Below are 22,550 nucleotides of genomic sequence, written 5' to 3' on the forward strand. Positions count from 1 at the left end.
ATAAATAAATAAATTTTGTTGTTTATAAAATAATTTAAATAAAATTTAATTATTATAATTAATTATTTCAATTACTTATTAATTATTTTATGACTTATATTTGAAATAAATATTTATTTAATATAATTATTATATGATTATTATAATTAAATATTAATAATTTTGATATTAATATATTTATAATAAATATAAATAGTTATTTAATATAATTATTATATGATTATTATAATTAAATATTAATTATTTTAATATTAATATATTTATATTTATTTAATATATTAATATATTGTGGGGGTAAAATGGGTAATTTACATCCATTCCCCCTCCATTCTTCATTCCCCCATATATTCCCCCCAATATGGGGGGAATGAACCATTACCCTGTGGGGGTTAATGGTAACCCCCTCAGGATGATGAATACTTCCCCAAAAATTCATCCAAAACATAAGAATGGGTCATGATTCCCCAAGGGAAGAACTATTACTGTCATTCAAAGGGATATATATATATATATATATAGGCAATCCAACCCCTCCATGGACGGTTGGAATGAGAACAAGCCAAGGGTTACCACTAAGCCAATGGACATGTCCAAGAAATCACACAAGAAACACACCATCACTTTCAGTGCTACAGTGCCCAATAGTGCTCATCCCTATCCCTACAGACCAATCACTGGAACAGATCCACTACTATATGCCAGGCACATGTCCGGCCGCTCCCTCTCGGGATCCTACTATGCACATCTCTTGGTAACAACGCTCGGTATCACCCAAGTGCTTCCATGCTATCTCGGCTCACAACTGAGCTAAAAGCCCACACTCCACCCATCAGATCATCAGACCGACAGTATAAGTCCATATCGCTTGTGCTTTAAGCTGACCCTAGTAAATTGGCCCACACTTAGCCAATGTTCGCCCCCTAACCTATGATCACACGATCACCCACCGACCAAGTTGAGATTCCTCGGGCAAGCCCCTCACTCCCTCGCGGGCCACTCATTGGTTACCCGTGGCATTGCGTCCGCGACTGGCTTACTTGGCACTCCCGGCTAAAATACTCGATCATGTGCAGCCTCAACCCACACATCGAATAATCGGATGGACAATACCTACTTGGACTTGAATTTTGGCCAACCTTAGCTTCATCGGCCATTCTCTCAGCAAGACTGCACCCTCCACCGAGCATGTAAGGCAAGACCCTTACACCTACCACCCAAAACAAATGGGATAAAAGGGTAAAATTGTCTTTTTAATAAAATATTAAATCAACTCACAGCCAAAAATAGTCCATAAAGGGATAGACAACAAATTACCAACTTTCACAAGGCCATATCTGTAATTTCACCTCAATAATAATAGTTTGCCGGGTGAAGGCAACCAAAAGGAAGCAGATGAAGAAGAAAGATTCCCCAAAAGGAAAAAAACCCCCAGACAAGATGTCAATACCACAAAACCAATAAGAAATCCACAAGTCTAAGGATAGCAACAAACACTAGCAAATTTGGTCCAAACTCAACAACCTTTTTTCCTTAAAAAAAAAAAAAAATTCAAAAAAAAAATTATCTTACATATTTCTCCTTCCTTTCAAAAAAGAATTGTAAATAAAATGAAGAATGAGGGCTCCAAAATAAACCCTAGGTTTTTGCTTCAGACAGGACAGGACAGGACAGGACAACAATCCAATATATCCCCTACACAACCTTTCAAAGTAATACTTGATAATGATGATGATGATGAGAGGTAAGTATAAAGCCACAAAATACACAATCTATTAATTCCTACTGGTGTAAAAGGCCCAGAAAAATACAACACAATCAGAGTAAGAAAGAATTGAACACTGCCTTCAGCTACCAGGAGCAAAATATCGAATTTTTTTTTTTTAAAAAAACTGAGGTAGTCCCCATCTCCGGTTGGTGTGAACTGTTCTTTACTTTACTCTTGTTGGCTACGAAGAACAGCTTCTGAAAGTATCAGAGAGACTTGAATACCAGAAATGGTTTTCCATGGCCGGAGGATTGTTGAAGTTGAATCACCGAAATAGGATCGATTAGGGTTATTTACAGGTGATGCAAAAGATACTTCACCGGGTATGACACACACGCCTGAGATAACTCATGAAGAAGACACAGGCTATTTAACACGAAATTCATGCCTAAATACTGTGAGGTTTTGTGTGAACTTGTCCCGGTTCTTCGGGTCCAAACTTCGGGCGACATCAGCCATCAGCTTGTCAAAACATTGCGACAGTCGTTGGTGTTGATCCATAGGCTGCAAATCAGCACAGGTTACATGTCAATGATGATAAATTTTTTTTAATAAAACCGACAGAAATTTTCAGTCAATCCAGGGGATGGCTGCTCTCAAACCAGGCATGTTCATAATTCTCAGGGAGTGAAATCCAAAATTTAGTTGCAAATAAAGGGGACAAAATGAAGCTAATTTAACAAGGAAAGAAACAAACATAAAATTTTAGAAAACCGGGGGAAGGTTAAAGCAAACCTGAGATGACAAAATGTGAGCTTTCAAATCATTAAACATCTGCAGGGAGACATACAATGTGAATTAAGTCATGGTGTGAAATAAAGAATAACGGAAAATAAGACCAAAAAAAAAAAAATTAAGTGCAACAAAAAAAAAACCTAAGGAATTAACTCCATAAAATAACCAAATTGATTTTAGACATTTTGTCGATATGATAGATGCAGATTGATAAACTGACAACATTTAATTTGTATAAAGATGGTAAAAAAGGTTAGCCTCTCGTGTTGGACTACAAAGTTCATGTCAAAAGCTAACACAGTGGGGTGAAATCTTAAATTAGAAGACTGGAAAACAAGATGACAACATCAGTTTGGTGCCAAGGATGGCCAAGTACAGACTTGTAACCAATCATTGTAACATTATAAAATAAAAGCACATAGTAAATTTTAGCATCTGATTTGTAATTTCTTGGACAAAATTTTAAAAAATTGATTATATTAGAACAAAGTCATTGGTTCCAGCCATGAGTAGAAGAATTTATCACCTGTTCACTTATAACAATCAAGCTTAACATTGGCCGGCTAAGACTCCATTGATTGCCGCAGTCCTCAAATAGAACTATCTCAAAAAGCGTCTTAAGAATCTGCCATAATTTTCAATGAGTTAGAAATTGAAATAGTTCTATCATGCTAATAAAAAATAAAGGCAAGCTCTACATCAAAACTACTAGTCATTAGTTCATGATGGGTATGGGTACAAAACTAAAGTGTTCGTCAGCAGTGCAGGTTGATAGTTCAGCAAAGAAAAATCACTCAGGACTAGATTTGCTGTACCAGACAGAAAGTGGAAAATCATAAACAGAGCTCTACAATATTTGTGCCACAAATGATCAAAAGATGCAGAGAAAAAAAAAATCTGGGCGAAAATGTCATGCAAAGATAAGTCAACAACAGAAGTTTATAAATAAGATGGCAAATGAAGGAGCTAGTCATGCACTCAAAAAATATTCAAATTGCAAAAAGATAAACACAACTAAGCAAGCACACAATTAGAAAATAACTAGGAGGAATAAAGAATCCAATGGTTCAAATCCTATAATTTCTACAACCCTGGTATATTGGTATATGGTGGCAAACAACTATTAAGTGCATGAATATTTTCTAATTGTGTGCTTGGTATATTGGTATATGCTGGACTAGACATTACAAGGTCAGATAAAAAAAGGATGGCAGTACCTAATATGCCAACAAACTTGTATTTTTCATCCATACCGCTGCATATTATGCTTAGAAGACGACCAAGATAATCACAACTACACTCCAAATAATAGTCACCACTTGCACATAACAAACTGCAAGCACAACAATAATATGGACACAAGACCAACTAATAGTCACAAAAGAACCATCAGTTTGCTAAAACCCAGAAAATTATTTACAAATACAAAACTGGGACTAGGAACACTGCTTTTGACTAAAATGAAATTGAAGGGAAGGAAAAGAAGAGAGACAAGCAAAGGAAATGTGGCCATCTTTTGGTGGTAATATAAGAAGAAAATGGGATAAAAAAAACCAAGGAGAGTTCCAGAATCTTCTCCAAAGATATGTTCTGTTGCTCATAAGTCCTGAGGGTAGATTTGTTCAATGAGAAATTTGCTTGGATCATTAAAGGTCCATCTAAAAGAAAAAGCTAATCAAAAAGATGAAAAATATAAGAAGAGAGACAAGCAAAAGGAAATGTGGCCATCTTTTGGTGGTAATATAAGAAGAAAATGGGATAAAAAAAACCAAGGAGAGTTCCAGAATCTTCTCCAAAGATATGTTCTGTTGCTCATAAGTCCTGAGGGTAGATTTGTTCAATGAGAAATTTGCTTGGATCATTAAAGGTCCATCTAAAGAAAAAGCTAATCAAAAAAAGATGAAAAAAATATAAGAAGAGAGACAAGCAAAGGAAATGTGGCCATCTTTTGGTGGTAATATAAGAAGAAAATGGGATAAAAAAAACCAAGGAGAGTTCCAGAATCTTCTCCAAAGATATGTTCTGTTGCTCATAAGTCCTGAGGGTAGATTTGTTCAATGAGAAATTTGCTTGGATCATTAAAGGTCCATCTAAAGAAAAAGCTAATCAAAAAAAAGATGATATAAGAAGAGAGACAAGCAAAAGGAAATGTGGCCATCTTTTTGGTGGTAATATAAGAAGAAAAATGGGATAAAAAAAACCAAGGAGAGTTCCAGAATCTTCTCCAAAGATATGTTCTGTTGCTCATAAGTCCTGAGGGTAGATTTGTTCAATGAGAAATTTGCTTGGATCATTAAAGGTCCATCTAAAGAAAAAGCTAATCAAAAAAAGATGAAAAAAATAAATACGCAACAAGGATAAACTATATGGTTAGAATTCAGATTCAATTTTTGTGGACCCACATTTAATGATTTGGGTTAGCCATGAGGTTTTCAGGCCCCAAAAAATTCTCTTACATTGTCTCTTAGATGTTCTACCCAATAAATAATGAAATCCCATATCTTCTTCATCTCATTCCCTTTTTTCTTATGTATAACTTTTGGGGAAATGCACAAGCTAATATATGCATAGCAGTAAATTAAAAATAATAATAATAAATCATCCTATATCTAGAGGAAAATTGAAGACCTAGCACAGTAATATATTCTTTTAGCTAGAGCTTACCTCGGGAAATAATGTAGGACATTCTGCAATGTGTCGAGCAAGATTCAAAGCAGCTGGTGATGGGGGTACCTCTCCTACAGTAATGTTGTTGAAGTAAAACGCAGCTAGATTATCAACTGCAGATGCACACTAGTAGCAAAACAAAAATATGTATGAATAAACAAAGGAATGCTAATTGAATTATCAATGAGACAAAATTAAAAGAACAAAATAAGATCCTTCGCAGAGTAATGTATGATTGCATATAAAATGTTTAGAGTCCATCTGGACATGAATATGATGATCCAAAAAAAAGAAAAAAAAGCAGTACCAATGATCTAGAAGGAAGAAAGAGACAAGTACAATATATACCTGTGATGATATACCGGAATCCAATCCTTTTAAACCAGATTCAAGTGAGCCCACAATATGCATAAAGGTGTTTGTGTCCAGATTCAAAATAAACGCAATGTGATTGTTGAACAAGACCTCCACAAATGCATAATATGCCCTAGTGAGCTGATACAAAGAGAACAAAATCTTTTGTAAAACCTAAGAAGACATAATAGCACAAACCAAAGAATAGGCATTATTATATTTGCAATCAGACATTCATAAACAATGTGACATCTGGAAGGACAAAAAATCTTTCACTGAACATAAACTTGATAAAGATTATTACAACAAAGTCAATTAAAGTCACTACCCAGCCGTAGCAGGTCATAGACAATAAGGGTTCACAGAAACTGTAAGGAGCCTGCTATTGCGAATCGAAGGGATAGATTGTTAACCAAAGAAATGACAAAAACAAATCCCTTCACATGGTTTCCATAACCTTTCCTGTAAGGTTATATAATCAAATTAACAGATAAACTACCTGCAAAATTTTTAAATTCTATCATAAAATTTGCTGCCTTCACTGCATGTCTACATGAACCTCAAATGTGAACATAAAGCTGCAAACAATTATGCTACTAAGTTGATATTCAATTTGATGGTAATTATGCATCAAATAAAATCAGATAACTATCTCACACTACATGAAACCAGTAAGACACAGGGTTTTCAGCAAATGAAAAGAAACTATGTCGATTAATACATTCAAATGACTATTTGGAAGTTTATAAATTCAATTTAGCAAATCTTTTAAGTGATTCTTCCTTAATACTTGCAGATCAGATGATCATTCTGGAACCACAGCCACAAAAAATTTTGATTCCCCAAATGGCATTATCTAATCCTCATTTCAATACAATATTAATTTTATAAGTGTTCAAACATAACAATTCATATAAATGCACATAATTGCACCATACCTTTCTAAAAGCAAGAATATCTGCTAATGGAATCGACAATGTCATCTTAAGGGCAATATCAAGGGCATCTGAAAGGGCCCTGTCACCATACAGTTCAAACACCCCAAAGTTGACATAATTCCCAGCTAAAGCTGTTATAAGAAATAAGAATAATATTAAGTACATCAGAGAGAAAACATAAAGTTAAAGTTTATAACGTATATAAAGATCAATTAATATCAAACACTATTAAGAAAATGAAGTGACTGTAAACTTTGAAAAAACAAATATATAGATTATAAGGAGCATTCCAATGCATGAGCTAAGCCAGTTGGGATGATGAAAAAAAAACATACAAAACAAAATAATTAAATATTTAAAAGGGGAAAAAACACAGTTCTAATTCATATGCATGTTAAAAAGAGATAAATGAAAGCAAACTTTATATTAATTAAAATAACAAGATAAATCTAACGTTAAAACCACAATCATTGTTTAAAAAATAAGTAACAAATATCATAACGGATTAATAAATGATATTTTACTCATTTTTTCAATGTAATTTTCATATGAAGAGAAGCTGTGACATGTAATATACTGAGAAAATGGGCACTATTGGAATCTCCGGGACATGCTTATGTTCCAACTCAATTGTGCACAGATATTGGTCACTACTTCAACAGAAACATAGATCTCACTTACTCATGAGAAGAAAAAAATATAACCTCAGATTTTCCATCATCAGTATAATTCATGGAAGGCAAGAAGTGCTAGTATATTAAATTTCAAACTCACAATTAAACATAATGCACAGTCATATACACACAGGAATCACTTATCAACTTACCCCTTGTAAGGATGGTTAATGAAATCCATATACCCTTATATTTGTTAGCATACATATCACTACTATTTGGAAGAGAGAGAATCCTTGATCCATAAGCCACAATCAATTTGCTGACTTCTCGAAACAAAAGAATTCCATTAGGGGAGGATGAGTCAAAAATTAAGCGTTGAGCTTTGTTCAAAACAAATTCTGCCATAAACTTCAATAATGGAGTCGTGACCTGCAAAAATTTGTGATGTGATGAATGTCAATATAAAATTAGTTTATGTCCACTACATCAGTTGATGAAAATGCAAAGCACATCAGAATGGAAAAAGCAGCTAAACAGTCATCTGAAAAAATTGTGATTCAAAAGAAAGTAGGACACATCTTTCAAACTGCACATGTCCCTCACTCTATCCCCTTAACAAATTCCCAATTTTAGATATAGAACTTTTACATGTTACAAAGTTAACAAATCAATCATCAACCCCAAGATCTATTTAGTAGAAGATCTTGGAACAGAACCATTCAGTAGCAGAACTGGGAAAACAAAACATTTAAAAAAATGACAGACCTGAGATATTGAATGAACCTATACTTCAGCTCATACTAAGAGATGATATTTCAGCATATTTGGCCAAGGAAGCATACGTCCAAATCAAAACAAAGAAAGTGCATGGGAACCAACAGAAAACAGTCGGACAAAAAAACTACAATCCTGGGAGCTTAACAAAGCTATATGAAATGTCGGTGTAATAATTTATGGCAAGTAAAAAAGGTTATTGTAAAAAATTACAAATGATGATGCATATTTGGGAAACCAAACAAAATTTTCCCCAAACTCTGGGTTAACAATTTTTGCGCCTACCAATGCTTAACAACTGGTTGGAATCAGTTATAACAATTCTTTCGAAAACAAACACTACGCCAACTCCTCTGCTTTCCCCAGGCAAAAATCCTCTAATTATTGTATTAATATCATTAAGTTGGATTTCCATCATTGCTTTTTTCTTTTTACAGCCTTTTTAGCGGACTAACTTGAATCACCTTAACCCTCCATATTCTTGTATTTGCAAGTCTATAATACAGGGAAGTTCATCCAAATGGCTCTCTTACTCATGTTCAATTAGAATTACACCTAATTAGAATATATTTTCTAGTCCAGTCATTTATATTTCATCTATTCACTGACCTACACATCCATCCCTCAACATTGTCATCAATGGTATACTAATTTTAGATATATATTTCATCTTTATAACTCAAAATTTTGAATCATTGAATCTAGCCTACAATTTCCGAATATAATTATGAAAATAATTAAATATCAATAAGGCAAGATAAAGTAAAATAAAATATAAAGACACTACATTTTTAGCCTTACAACAACAATTCAAAGTACCTAAAATATCTCAAGAGTTCAAAATATTACTGGAGCTACAAATGTAAGTTCAAAAGATGCCATACAAAATATATTGGTACGGTAAATAAAATAAAGACAAGAAACAGATATGAAAAACTTATTAAATACTTGTGCATGAAGAAGGTATTACCTCTGGAACATCAGCCCAATGTGAGGTGGCTTTCAAGAGCAGTGGCATATGTGCAGGGTACAGCCAGTCAAATAAGACTCCATATGTTCTACGACTAAAAAATATTAAAAAATGGATTGAATAGAGTGAGACAAAAAATCAAAGCACCTAAACATTTAAAAAAAAAGAAGCATACCTGTTTGTAGCCATTGCAATACCTCTAAGATCCCTCATCAAACCAATAAAAGCATATTTCACAGCTTCAGTGCGAAAAGCAGTATCAGGAGTTGATTCCAACTTAGCCATCACCTGTACATTGAAAGAATATAAATATGTAATTGAAAGAACCTCAATATAAAGGGCATTTAAGAAAAGCAACAGAAAGTGTATTCAATTTTAATGAAGGATATCACCAAACAGCCTAAAACATAATACCACAAACCATTTGTGAATCATAATTTCCATGTATGAATGAATAGAAAGGACCAAAATAAAAGTAGATCTCCAATGCCCAATTCCACATGCAAGGGATATAGAATTAATCAGAATAAGAATGCATAGGAAAAATAAGCAAAAGAGGATTACCTGCAAAAGTGGGTCCATAGAAGACCTAAACTTTATTGGGCTGTCTTCCATGAAGATCAAATAGCCAAGTGTGTAATAAAAAGTGGTTCTACTGCGTGAACATTTATAGTCTTCCAAAAATGGAAAGTTCTCCCTCTGGATATAGGAGCAGTGCCTCATATTAACACTGAACAGCAAGTTCACAAAAGAAATAAAAGAGGAATAAGGAACTTACAGTGTGATTCCTGATAATGAACTTCACAGTATCCAGCTTGAGCAAAAGTTTTCCTGTCATATACCTGCAAGCGTGCAGCATAAACTAAGAACACAACAAATAGATTAACAGGATAGAAAAAGAAAAGAGGACAGCCAACTACTTACCCAGATGCTAGCTCAAGAAATAGGCATAAAGTATGCTCGATAACCTCTTCGCACTGCAAATTTTGAATAGTCATGACAGATAAAAACCAACTACTCAAGCAAGAAAAATGTAACTCAAGTTCGAGCAGTTACCTCTGTATAGCACTTAAGGTTCGTTGCAATTTTTCCAACAATGACATTAAGCAACACTAGATGATCATGCAAACCGATAAGTTCCGATAATCTTGAATATAGCTGCTGCAGCAAAAAGAGATGTGTCAAATATATCACATGTGGACAAGAACAAATTAATAAGGCAGAGGTAAGTCATTACCCGAGATGAATGGACAGCTTGATCACCAACATATGACTTCCGAAAGTTTTGGAAAAATGTGATAATGGCACGATCAAGTCTTTGCTTGCTTATTTGATGATATCGCTAAGGGAAAAAGCAAATTGGTTGGTTCTACTTTAAATGATGGGATAATCATCAGATCAAAAAATATTCAACAAAAGAAAACTGAAGTTTTTTGATACCTAAGAACAAAAGACAAATCAAAAAGGGGAAAAACTAGGAATGGGGGCGGGCGGGGCGGGAATGGGATCCCCGTCCCCATCCCCGCCTCCACGGGCGGGATTCCCCGTTAGAAATTCCCATGGGGAAAAAATCCTCCCCCGCTCACTCCCCCGCGGGGATCCCGCCCCACGGGGAATCCCCGCCCCGCCCAAAACATTAATATAAAAATTTTCTATAAATAACTATAATATTTCTAATGCATTTATGTTACACATGCTAAAGATGCTATATACAATTGAAAATAAAAAATATAATGTATGATGAAAAAATCTAGACAAATGGATATTTGAATAAAAAAATATAATGCTTATATGTAGCAACACATGGATATTTGAATAAAAAAAATCTAGACAAATTACAATTACCTAATTATCCAATTCATTTAAATTAAATAAATAATTAGTTTTTATGAATATTAGAAATTTGAAAATTAGAAGTTTGAATTTTAATTTTGTAGATATATTATATAATAATTTTATTAAAATAATTTAAGATTTTATTAAATAAATATGTTTTAATGAAATATATAAATTTAAATAGTTAATAAGTTGTATGAAATAATTGTGAGTTCCATAATAATAACTAAAAATATTAACAAATAAATATTTATTGATTATATATATATAATATTATGTTAATGTTGAAATAATCTTTAATAAATATATTAAAAATATATAATATATTCTTTTGGGGAATCCCCGCGGGGATTCCCCACAGAGTCCCGCTGGGAGAGCGGGGCGGGGAGACCATTCCCCGCCCCGCCTCCGCCCCGCTAGGCAGGGAGGAATTTTTTTCCCCGCCTCCCGCTGGGATAGTCTGGGAATCCCGCCTGTCGAGCGGGCCTCCTGGGAACGGGATTCCCCGCCCCACCCCCATTCCTAGAAAAAACACAAAATTAATATTTCAGAGTCTCAATGGAGTTTTAGATTTACATGGCCATTAAATCTTATTAAGGTTCAAAAACATTCTGGTTTCTATAACATCAAAAATGGCAATCCATAATAGAATAAATATGTAGAAGCATAAACCTCTCAGCAGATATAGTTTTACCAACTTCTCTCAAGGTTGCCTCATTTATGTTTCTCATCTTGACTAGCATGCGGCCATACATAATTTACAGCAAGAGGAAGGGGGAACACATGGAAACTAAAATGGACCCATACATCTACATAGTTAGACAGGCTTATGTTCCAATGCTAATAATTGTTTTGTAACGCATCAAACATTGATGCAGGCCTATAAGTACATAAAATAACATCATAAATAAGGAATTCTACAAGTGTTAGTAGTTGTAGTCCAGATTTTCTTACAGAAAATTCAAAGCATCACCTAAGCTTTAATGTAAACAAAACATACAAGTATCAGTTGTTCAAGGCCAGACAAGTTGGGATTATAAACAATAGATCAGCAGAAGTTTAAATTTTCAGGGGCAACATTGCTTGAATAGACAAGTAAAAAGTTCATGAGTTCACAAAACCAGACGTTGCAAAAACTATTTTTACTAGAAGTTCATTAGTTGAGGATCATGCATAGATTTCAGATGGAAAATTCCACATATTTTTCATTTTGTACCTGTGAATGTAATCCACTATCAGTGACATTTATCAACCTCAATACTCGTGCAGCCAGTTCCGCGTCAATAATTTCTTGTGATTCAGTGCTGCAAAAGGAACTTACAAGAGGTAATATCTAAGCATGATAAAACAACCATGGAATTCAATATCACAACCATCAACAGACCTACAACCAACGGTCTGTCTGATTTTAAGGATGGCAGCAATGATATGAACTATCCACGTGATTTGTCCTTCAAGAACAGAAAGTTCATTTCCATCTCCAGTTGCGGGTGATGCCGCTCTTTCCTATAAAAGCCAGAAAGAAGGCAAATATGAAGATAAGTTTCAAATCTGTCTTTTTCCTAGTCAGGTTAACTATAGGTCAGCGCATAGCAATATACCGTGATACAGCTGTAGAAGAGGCTCCATTATATTCATAATGTAAAGACTGCTTCTTTCATACTGCAACACAAGTTCAATGTATTTTTAAAAAGAGTTAAAAATGGAATAAGTTATAAACAGAAAACTATGAAAAAGAAACTCATCCTATACAACAAGAAGGAATTTGCAACTTTGCAGAGTAAATGAAACAGAATCAAGAATTCAATGAGTAATGAGAATCAATGCTCCAAGGAATCTTGCTAGAGGACAAAGATATAGTGCACATCTCCACCTGGAATCGGCAAAGGTAAGGAAAGCAATCTAATTGATCCTGAAGTAGTTCAACATTGTCCAGTGAATTTTCTGATAGATCATCTTGGATTCCAGCCTGCAATTGATAATGAGCAAAAGAAAAAATGAAGGTCAAACACATTTAAAGGATGAGCTTGGTAGACAAATAACCCACAATCTTGGGTTTATCCAAATTATTGACTTTTGCCACCTAATACATTTTTTTTTTATAAGTACCATTAGCATCAAGAATAGACAGCAGGCTTCACCCATGTACTTAGGTAAGGCACTTTATCCACAGTTTCCTATCACTTAGATATAATGGAATAATAACTCGTCCATAAACTTTGATCCAGCCCAAAAGATTTACTAAGTTTATCCATGTTGTAAAAACCTCATTTAAAACCAGATTTAGTATATGGGATAAAAATGAAGAAATCAAGGATACAACAGAAAAGGATTTCCAAATTTGAACTATTTAAGTTCTATAGTTCTTTTCAAGGGTAAAATTCCTTTAACAACCCAAGCACACTTGGAAAAGACATTGTGTGAAACAGCCAGTTTAACACTCTGCTACCTATCAATTCAATTTGCCAATGCCTGGTGCTTCTATCGCACATCCCGAGCACATATGTATTGTTCAGTTCAAATTCATTTACCAAGTGCAATGAATAATCCAACGAAGAATTCTGTACCTGAACAGAATCAAATCTAGAGGTGATAAACCCTTCAGTGATTTTAGGCACAGTTTCCTCTAGTAGGCTTGGTGTGTCACCCTTCAAATAAGGCACAGAAGTCACCAATCGAGACCAAAGCCCAAGAAGGTAGTACACGCTATTGCTGGCCCACTACCACAAAAAGAAAATAATCAATGGGATGCTCCTTTCTGTAAAGTTATTAACATAGGAAACTTTTGATACTTCAAGAAGCAAGAACAAGATGAGGGGGCAAAGAATGCACCTGCCATGACTGTAATGATTTTGCTGTGAACTCTGCAACCAGGCGTATCCATTCACTATATATCTCCACATTCATAAGCTCTGACAACTGAAAAATGCATTTGAATTGGAACAATTGAGGGAAAGAACTTCATGAAACAAATATTATCACAGCAATTGTAAGGATAACTAAGACAGCTTCTAAAAATACACACAATAAGATAGGAAAAAAAATTTCTCGATCAACAGGAAATCAAAACCAAAGCACAGAGCATAGCATAAAGTGAAACTTAACATTGGCAGATGTACCAATGCTAAATCAACTATAGTGCACAAACTACAGCATAATCCTATAAAGCAATAGTACACAACATTTGGGCAGCCCATGCCGCAAATGTCATTAGAAACTACTAAAAATGCAAATCAGTGGCGCGTCCAGGGATAAGATTTCCTCTGATCTTGCTATCACCCAACTAAGCTCGATTGTTGAATTCAGTGACATATCACAAGGGTATTCCATATGTTAGTCAAAAATGGCCAATGCTACATGGGACATGTTCATTTGAACTGACAAAAACCTGGACACCATACTATATATAATCTTGGTATCAGTTCAGAGAAAGATATTACAAAAAGCTATGTGTAACATAATTTAACAATTTCATTGCAAAAATTTGTTGATTAAGCAAGGGCAGTGAAAGTACAAACTTAATCAGAGTACTGATTTAATTCAAATTTTCAAAAAATTACTAATGTATTCATTTCCATTGGAACATCTTATGAATTTACACATATATAATTTTGCTAATAAGCAATCCATTCTAGTGTGTTAATGTTGTCATAGCATACAATGAAATTAATAACAAGGTGCACAAAGTTCACTTGATCACATACTACTAATATTCATAAGTAGCAAGGTAGAAAAATAGAGAATTATTATTGGAAAGAAATTTACCTGATAATTTACTTTAAATCTCCCAAGAAGGCGACAGAACTCATGGTAGTTATCATGATCAGCAAGCCCTAAAAGTGTTGAATAAATAGGTAAACATGAAGGGTTCTAAATGAAGAAACCAGTTGAAAACAAAAGTGAACCTCGAACAAAATAATAGTACAAGACTACAAGTGTAATCAGAATAACTTAGTTCTTTCGCAGCAACATTACTAAGCAATAAGAACTCAAAATGACAGGTAAATTCCACATTGCTATATGATAAGTATTACACAACACTCAATTATATAAACACCACTTGCTCCCCATGTACTGATATACCTATTTGAGGAAATTAATATAATCTTCTCTTAAACCCTAAATCCCTATAAAAATAAAAGGAAATTAACCAATAGCAAAGATAGTTCAGGTAAACGAACACTAATTTTGCATAAAGTGACTGAAGGATTCTCCTAATACTTCTAAATCAGGTCTAAAGATCTTTTAGGCATAAAAAACAATTTGGCATAAGAGAAATCCATATTAAATAACTATTTTAGGGGCTATCAAGACCTTATTTTATGAAGCTATCTCAAACATTCTTTAACTATCAAACTTTTCTCCACCATCAAAAAATTTTGGGGTTAAAGAACATGTAAATGTGATGCTATGATCATGGAAAAAGAAGAACACAGGCATGCACATTATTACTATTGGAAATGCTGCAAGTCCTTGAAATAAACCTTGTCCTGATTGAAGAATTTCTTTGGTTCCAGCCATCAGATGAGCTAAAAACCGTGAGCGAGCAGGCTCATCAGCAAACAATGAGCGTCTAACAGAAGCAAGTCGTACCAAACACTCCAACGCCTTCGCAGAAAATATGTCACATAATTTGTAAAAGCAGCAACAAACAATACTTACAAGAGATGAATATGGCGCTCAAACAATTCCCATTAATTCCAAAATTAAATGAAATAAAAAGGAAACCAACCTGAGAGAACCATGGCCTACAAACAATTTTAGCCTAGAAATTACCAAGAGATTAACGTGAATACTCTAATCTCCAAGATAATAAAGCATGCACTTCCTCAACATTGAAGTAAATTGGAGATCCCAGAAAATTGACAACATATAAAAACAGGAAAGGCAGTATAATTGATAATCATTAAACATGTTTCACTGCAAACATGTGTATTATAGTGCAACTTCATATAACTAAACTGTGAAAATAATTATAAAAGACCATATCACAGAGAAAGCATCAAGTTCTTGTACCTCTTTGGAGAGAGGGGGTTCAGTAATTTTATAGTAATCAAAAAAGACTTGAAGAGTGGAGGGATCTTCCAAGACTGGTCTCCAGGGGGTTGGAATCTGCAGAAATTTGACCCAATTTTGAAGATAAAAACCAAACCAGCAGTACATGTTAAGTTCACATCAGTCATTTAATATATATATATATATATTAAAAAATAATTAAATACCTGAACTGTACCAAATTCCTCAGAACTTTCGTCAAGGGAAGTTCCAACAAAGTCAAAGGATAAACACCTTACTGAAAGGGACAGTGTCAATTGCTTCAACATGCCCGAGACTGCAATCATTTAAGGCCAACCAAAAACCAAAGAAAAAAGAAAACATTGAAATAAAATGTGAGTAATAAGATAAAAAAATATATATATATATCGCACACGTGTGTACACATGTGTGCGATAATTGTAACAAAAGCATCAAAAATCCAAAAAAATTAAAAAAATTAAAAAAACCTTGCTTGTTCACGTCATTTTTAAGCTGCTGTAGTGAAGTTAAGGATATCTGAAATATTTGGAAAAGTGACTGATCCCTGAATGAGCATGCCACACGTCGATGGTGTGTCAAAGGCATTCCTTGGTTTGGCTACAAAATTTAGAAACCAAACAAGGGGAATAATGTGAACTGGAAGCTTGGTAATATGAAAATAATGTTCTTTATGTAAGAATAGGCAAAGTAAAGGTAATCCGAAATCATGGTAATTTAAATCTCTTCCAGATCAATATTGCCTGTCAGAAGTATGACTTGGATTCAAAGTTTCCAAACATTTAAACAAAGATATTCCTGAGTAGCTAATCTTTTATTTATTATTAAAAGATGATCAGGGAAACATGATTAAAATCCTAAGCATGTACCAAACAATCAACAGAACTGCAAATGATCTGGACATAATGTATGATTAAAAATCCCAATCATGTACCAAATTATCGAGAGAATTGCAAACAATCTGGACTTTTTCCACATGAAGCATAACTGGGAGAAATTGCCAAGTTACATGAAACTATTGCAGGAGACTACTATATAACAAGAATACATAGCTTTGGTCGCGCGCTCATCCACTGCCTATAGTTGCCTGACGAAAAAACTGGCTTGGTTTTAAAAACTTAAGAAAGAGTTTTTCTAAATTCTTTATCAAACTGAATGCCAAACAAAGGAGACTCCCCCTTTTAAAGAAGCAATTTCAAGTGTGATGGTTTCTACTCTGCAAAAGACTATGGTCTTAAAGATCACGTGAGTGTCATTTCTCAGAATAACTATTGAAAATTCCAATGTTAGAACTACCAAAGCATTTAAATGGCTCGAACACATAAACGGTAATAGCTAGGTCACATTTTCTAGATGTATTTAGGTGACTTAAGAAAACAATAATAACGTGGAACCGATAGTATAACAGAAACAAAAAGTTGAATTTTTTACATTCAAAGTTTTTAATATTGTTCACGTACTTTTAGTTTCAGAAACGAAAGATATTTTAGGAAATTTAATACTGACATTCAATTATGGAGCAGTTAGGGCTATACTTTGGAAATTTAACAACTAAAATGATACTATATTGCATCCCAAGAAGGGCTATGACAGACTAAAGAACCACCATTCATATTAGAACTGCCCAAACACTTAAATTGCTAGGTTGCACTGAGAGTATAGCAGTACTGGAAAGTTGAGGTTTTTACATTGAAATCATTTCACACTTTCACTTGCTTTTTCATAAAACGTAAGTTATTTTAGAAAACTTATTGCTGATATTCAATTATTCAGTAGTTAGTGCTATACTTTGCATATTCAACAACTATAATGACATGCCAATGCATCCTAAGAAGGATTATGACAGGCTAAAAAAAACCCAGTCCTAAGAATGGAAATCTAAACAATATCCACTTCAGCAGAAAACATAAAAATTTTAATTTGAACAGTAAAAACCAATACTTTCCATCATTTTTTTAACCATGCTCTATACAATAGTGCAAAGTTCTAATAATACCATGTCTAGTTAAAGAACTTTAGTCACGCAACTGAAAGGACCAGTGAACTTGAAAGTTGAATTTATGGATTGCATGTTTTAATATTGTTCACTTCCTTTTAGTTCCACAAAAGAAAGTTATTTTAGGAAATATTCTAATATTCAATTATTGAGCAGTTAGAACAATAATTCACAAAATTAACCAACACGAAAAATGCTTCAATGCATCCTAATAACAAACATAACAAACTAAAACCACCATTCATAAGAATGGCAATCTAAGAAGTGGTCATTTCCACACACACACACACACACACACACACACAGCCACACATAAATATTGCAAATTAAACTGTTTCTAACAGGCACTTTCCACTGGTTTTTTGTCACCAAACTCTAGGCAATTAAAGCACAATCCCTATGGTATTCTGTTTGGTGGACATATAATAAAAAATTGTCAAAGAAATATAAGATGTCTTCAGAATATAAACCATAAACCACAAGCTTACAGGAATTAGAGGAAAAATACAAGAAAGAAAGATCATATTTTTAAGACTAGATCCTAACCTGATTCATTTCAGACACTAGCTGATTTAATATCTTCAAACCAATGGAATAATGATCAGAACTCGCCTGACAAGAATATTCATTGAGTTGCCATCAAAAGCAAATAATGAGATATTTCAAATAAAATAGATATTAGAAGAAAGGGTGCAACAGAAATCTCAAAATTCAATGAAGATTATCAATACCTGACTCAAAAAGTCTGTCGCCTCCTTAACTGCCTCCTTGAATCTATCATCATCAAACCATCCAAATTTGGTAATCCTACAAAAGAGTTGAATCAGAGATCCCGTGACAAAAGTCTGCATCTCAGGCCCTCTGGTCGCAAGATAGTTGATGATGTAGTTCCCTTCAGCCAGGTTGTAAACGAGGTCAATTCAGATTCAATGAAAGAAGCCATGAAAGAATGATGAAAGCTAAAATAGAGTTTCTGTTTTGTTAACATTAAAACAGCAGGTTCCACTAGCACATAGCTGCATGGAAGAATACAGCTTGACACAGTACTTTACACAAAGTTTAATAATGTAAACCACAATAATACTGTGCTCACTGCTAAAACGATTTGAACATGCAATATCAAGAGGTGGAAAATATGCCAGAAATGACATTAAAGCTGCATACTCAGTTAAAAGTAGAATAACCAACAAGTTCATCTGTTATTTCAACAAATTTCATGCTAAGCAAAAGCTGTAAAATAGATAAATGATAGAACATGTAATTTAAAATGTACAATGACATGATGAAGAAATCTCAAGAGTCATCATATGCAAACTCACTGTCACCAAACACTACCCCAACAGTTCGCCAGATGATATCAAGTATATAAATACAGTTAGAACAAGGACATTACTAATATCAAGCCGCAGTTGCAAAGAGAGATTATGCTCCGTCACTTGCTTCAATAAGCTAGAACTAGCCAACATCAAAGCATAAGGAGTCAAAGCATTGTCCAAAATATATTGGCATTGTGATATGTAATCGACATTGACAGAAAAGCATTTCAAAGTGCTCTCAGCATGTGCTCGCTCAGCTGGATCTAGAGAATTGTAAAGCATTTCACATAGGGCTTCCAATTGCGCCAAGCTCTCCATTGATGGATGAAAAGAGAATCCAAGTTTTCCAGGTGATCAAGAATCCAAGTATAACTGCATCAGTTGATCTCCCTTCCCCGTAAACTGAACTTATAAATTCCCGAAGAAACACTGTCATAAACTCAAATGACTAAGTTTGCAATCTAACATTATATTGGGTCAAATAAGAGAAGAAAACAAATGCTACGATGCCAATGAAATTGATGAATTGAAAAATATGGTTCTATCACTTGATTTGTTGCATAGTATTACATTGTACAGCAAAGTTATCTCAAATCAAAAGTGTTTCATGATAACAATGATCAAGAGCCAAAATCTAAACAAGAGGAAATGCCCAATGCAGTAGATCATCCATTGAACTTTCCTGCGTGATAGCCCAAAGAAGCTTTTATCCTGCAAAGTAAATCAACAAAACTGAGACTTGCTATGAAAATAGCCCAACAGTTGTGAAATCAAACATAATGTTAGGCAAATAACATCTGAGGCAATCAGAACAGCTGGCCTTCAATAACATATTAAGTCACAGTGAAATAGTTGAAATTTAGTACCAGGCACATCAGTGATAACAAAACAGAAGAAAAGAACTAAAGAGATTTAAAAAGATACCATATATGTGTGTGTGTGTGTTGTGTTGTGACTGTACAAATCAACTAATAACAAATACCATTCACCATGAGTAACAAAATAATGATTATTCACCGATGGGGTGAATTGACTATCCATCAAACAAATAAAACTTAGAATGAACAGGTACAAGAATAATCAGGCTTCAACACATCAAGAACAAGGAAATTGAAAAGATGGTGGTGCCACTTGAACCAGTTTTATTATACTTTCTGTTTTAAATAGTATTGCAGTAAGTTATACCATTCAAGCATGTGACATTCTGACTAAAGACAGCAACTCAGTTGTAAATCCCTGTTTCAGAGGGCAAAGGTCGAATGGTACAAGGTAAAAATAAATTGTATCCAAGAATAGTGAGGAACAAACTTGCCGCCTTTGCATAAATCGACGTGAAAAGGTAATAAATACCATTTAAGTTTGCTGAATGAACATTAAATTCTAAATAAAAAGCTTTTATTGTAAGAAGATGCCGTTGTACAATTGTCTAAAACAAGATGAAATAACGCTTTGGGCAGTCTGTAATAACTACTATATTTCCAAATACTGTTATCCTCTAGAACACACGTAGAAAATAGGTCTAATGCCACAAAGGCATTTACTACAACCAGACAAAAATCTTTGCTGGTCATAATCTCCTACTCCCTTGATTATTTTTCTTATAGGTGCTATGCTTGCTGTGATAAAAAATTACAAGGATGATTTTGAGAGAATGTTACAGAGGACTAGAGCAGTTAAGCACACTTCTTCATTACCCATGCAACCATAGTTTGTTAGAGGTTATAAATATCAATTATTCTACAACATAAAAAATTCAAGGCTAGATATAAGTCAGCTTTGCATGTCAGTACAGCATACAACACATGATAACATTTTCAACCACTAATCAAAATGAATTAGCACAACACTAAAATAACATACAATCTTGATAAACAAAAACATCAAAGCATTCCTAAATAGAGGTAATTGTCCTACATTCTACTGTAAGAATGCTTCTTGTTTCCAACGCCCAAAGTGATAAACTAGACCAATCATGCTTGGTAACATTTACTTCCACACACATCCTCAGCAATTCAACTTCCACATCACCAAATACCTCACAACTTGCTCTACAACGCTGACACTCCATTTGGGTAGTGAACCCACTTCTTATAGTTCCTAAGCTAATCTCATGTATCTAAAACAACCAAGCCACAAACTTTAAATGTCAAGCTTCATCTTCACAAAAACAAAAAACAATGTGCATCAGCGCAAGAACATATAAAAAATTACCACAACAATCAAGAAGAACAACAAACTGAAATCAAGAACACAAGCAAAACAACCAGAACGAAGAACATCAAGATTCAAGTAAAGAAAACTCTCAGGTCTATAAAGAAATCTCAAAGTAAAACAAGAACCAAAAAAGAAAAAAAAAATCAATTGAAAACACAATCCAAAGATCCAAAAAGCACTCCCCAGCGGAACAATTCCTGGAGAGGAGCGGCAAAGGACGGTAAAAAACAACGAGGAAAGGGAAGTAGGTACCCAAACAAGGATCAATCGGAGGCCATGGATGAATGCAGAGCCACAGAAAGGATCAAAAGATGGGATTTGGAGGAGGTTTTATCGATGATTTTTGTGAGAAGGGAGGGAGGTGGTGGTGGTGGTGGGATTTGGGGAAGACGATCTCTAGTGCTTTGATCATCAGTGCGATGCCCGAACTTTAAAGCTTTTCTTTTCTTTTATTTATTTATTTATTTTTAATATTTATTCATGTCTATTAGAATTTTATTTATTTATTTATTTATTTTTACTGCGTGGGGAGGAGGCAATGGTCTATGAAATGGCGTGCAAAGGACGTGGCCTTTTGTTTGCATCTTGATTTGATGAACGGCTGAGATTGAATCAAAAAATTGAATTTGTTTAATTTTTTTATTTTCTTCAATTTGACAAAATGAATTGTTTTTTTAATGGATTAATGGAATTAGTAAGTTGAGGTGAGTGAATTTGGACTTTTTGGTAGGGAGTTGATTTGATGTGATTTATTGTCATTTGTTAATAAATGTTTCAATTTTTATGTTTTTTATTTGATTTTTTCATTTTCTTTATTATTATATAGATGTCCATGTATACACACGCCATTATTTTATTTATAAGTTACAAAAATAATATTTTTACCTTCTGTTTAAAGATTAGAGTTTTGTGGATAAAAAAAAGTGATTAAAAAAAAAAGCAAAAAAGACATTTTAAATTATGTGAAAGGTGTTGATAATCAAATGTGGCACACCTTAATAGGGTCAGACGCCTTGTAATTGTGAAGTTCCTTCGGTATGTCCATGTAATAATGTATAGACAATTTATTTTTCTGTTAGATGCTTTCAAATTAATGTCTTATCATTAGATTTTCAAAGATGGTACAAATGCATCAATGAGAGAAAGCACTATCATATTTTGAAATTTTTCTAAACTAATTAAGTTTTGATTTTACTTGTCATTGAACTCACTTACTGAGAGATACATATATATATATATATACATATATAAAACTAAAAATAAACAAACTTTTAATTTTTATATATCAAATTATATTTAATATATATATATATAATTTGTTACGTGCTTATAAT

At 33.8% G+C, this 22,550-nt stretch overlaps 1 protein-coding gene across 1 annotated transcript; it reads right to left on the reverse strand.

Moving 5' to 3' along the window:
• Window positions 1–1,510: 1,510 nt before the first annotated feature.
• LOC120274700 (exportin-7) lies at window positions 1,511–21,647 on the reverse strand. Its single transcript, XM_039281229.1, has 30 exons — window positions 21,469–21,647; window positions 19,573–19,713; window positions 19,080–19,431; window positions 18,418–18,578; window positions 18,233–18,298; window positions 16,161–16,290; window positions 15,879–15,988; window positions 15,673–15,768; window positions 15,141–15,264; window positions 14,422–14,489; window positions 13,489–13,575; window positions 13,224–13,376; window positions 12,530–12,625; window positions 12,258–12,318; window positions 12,041–12,155; window positions 11,873–11,960; window positions 10,058–10,162; window positions 9,877–9,981; window positions 9,745–9,797; window positions 9,599–9,662; window positions 9,385–9,519; window positions 8,996–9,108; window positions 8,821–8,914; window positions 7,286–7,505; window positions 6,460–6,590; window positions 5,516–5,662; window positions 5,165–5,293; window positions 3,027–3,125; window positions 2,501–2,539; window positions 1,511–2,269 (listed from the first exon to the last, which is right to left on the reverse strand). The coding sequence occupies exons 3-30, from the start codon at window positions 19,318–19,320 to the stop codon at window positions 2,132–2,134; spliced, it is 3,168 nt and encodes a 1,055-aa protein (XP_039137163.1). The 5' UTR covers window positions 19,321–19,431; window positions 19,573–19,713; window positions 21,469–21,647; the 3' UTR covers window positions 1,511–2,131.
• Between the last annotated feature and the right edge of the window lie 903 nt (window positions 21,648–22,550).

The sequence above is a fragment of the Dioscorea cayenensis genome, chromosome 13 (assembly GCF_009730915.1).
Source record: "Dioscorea cayenensis subsp. rotundata cultivar TDr96_F1 chromosome 13, TDr96_F1_v2_PseudoChromosome.rev07_lg8_w22 25.fasta, whole genome shotgun sequence".
Lineage (NCBI taxonomy): Eukaryota > Viridiplantae > Streptophyta > Magnoliopsida > Dioscoreales > Dioscoreaceae > Dioscorea > Dioscorea cayenensis.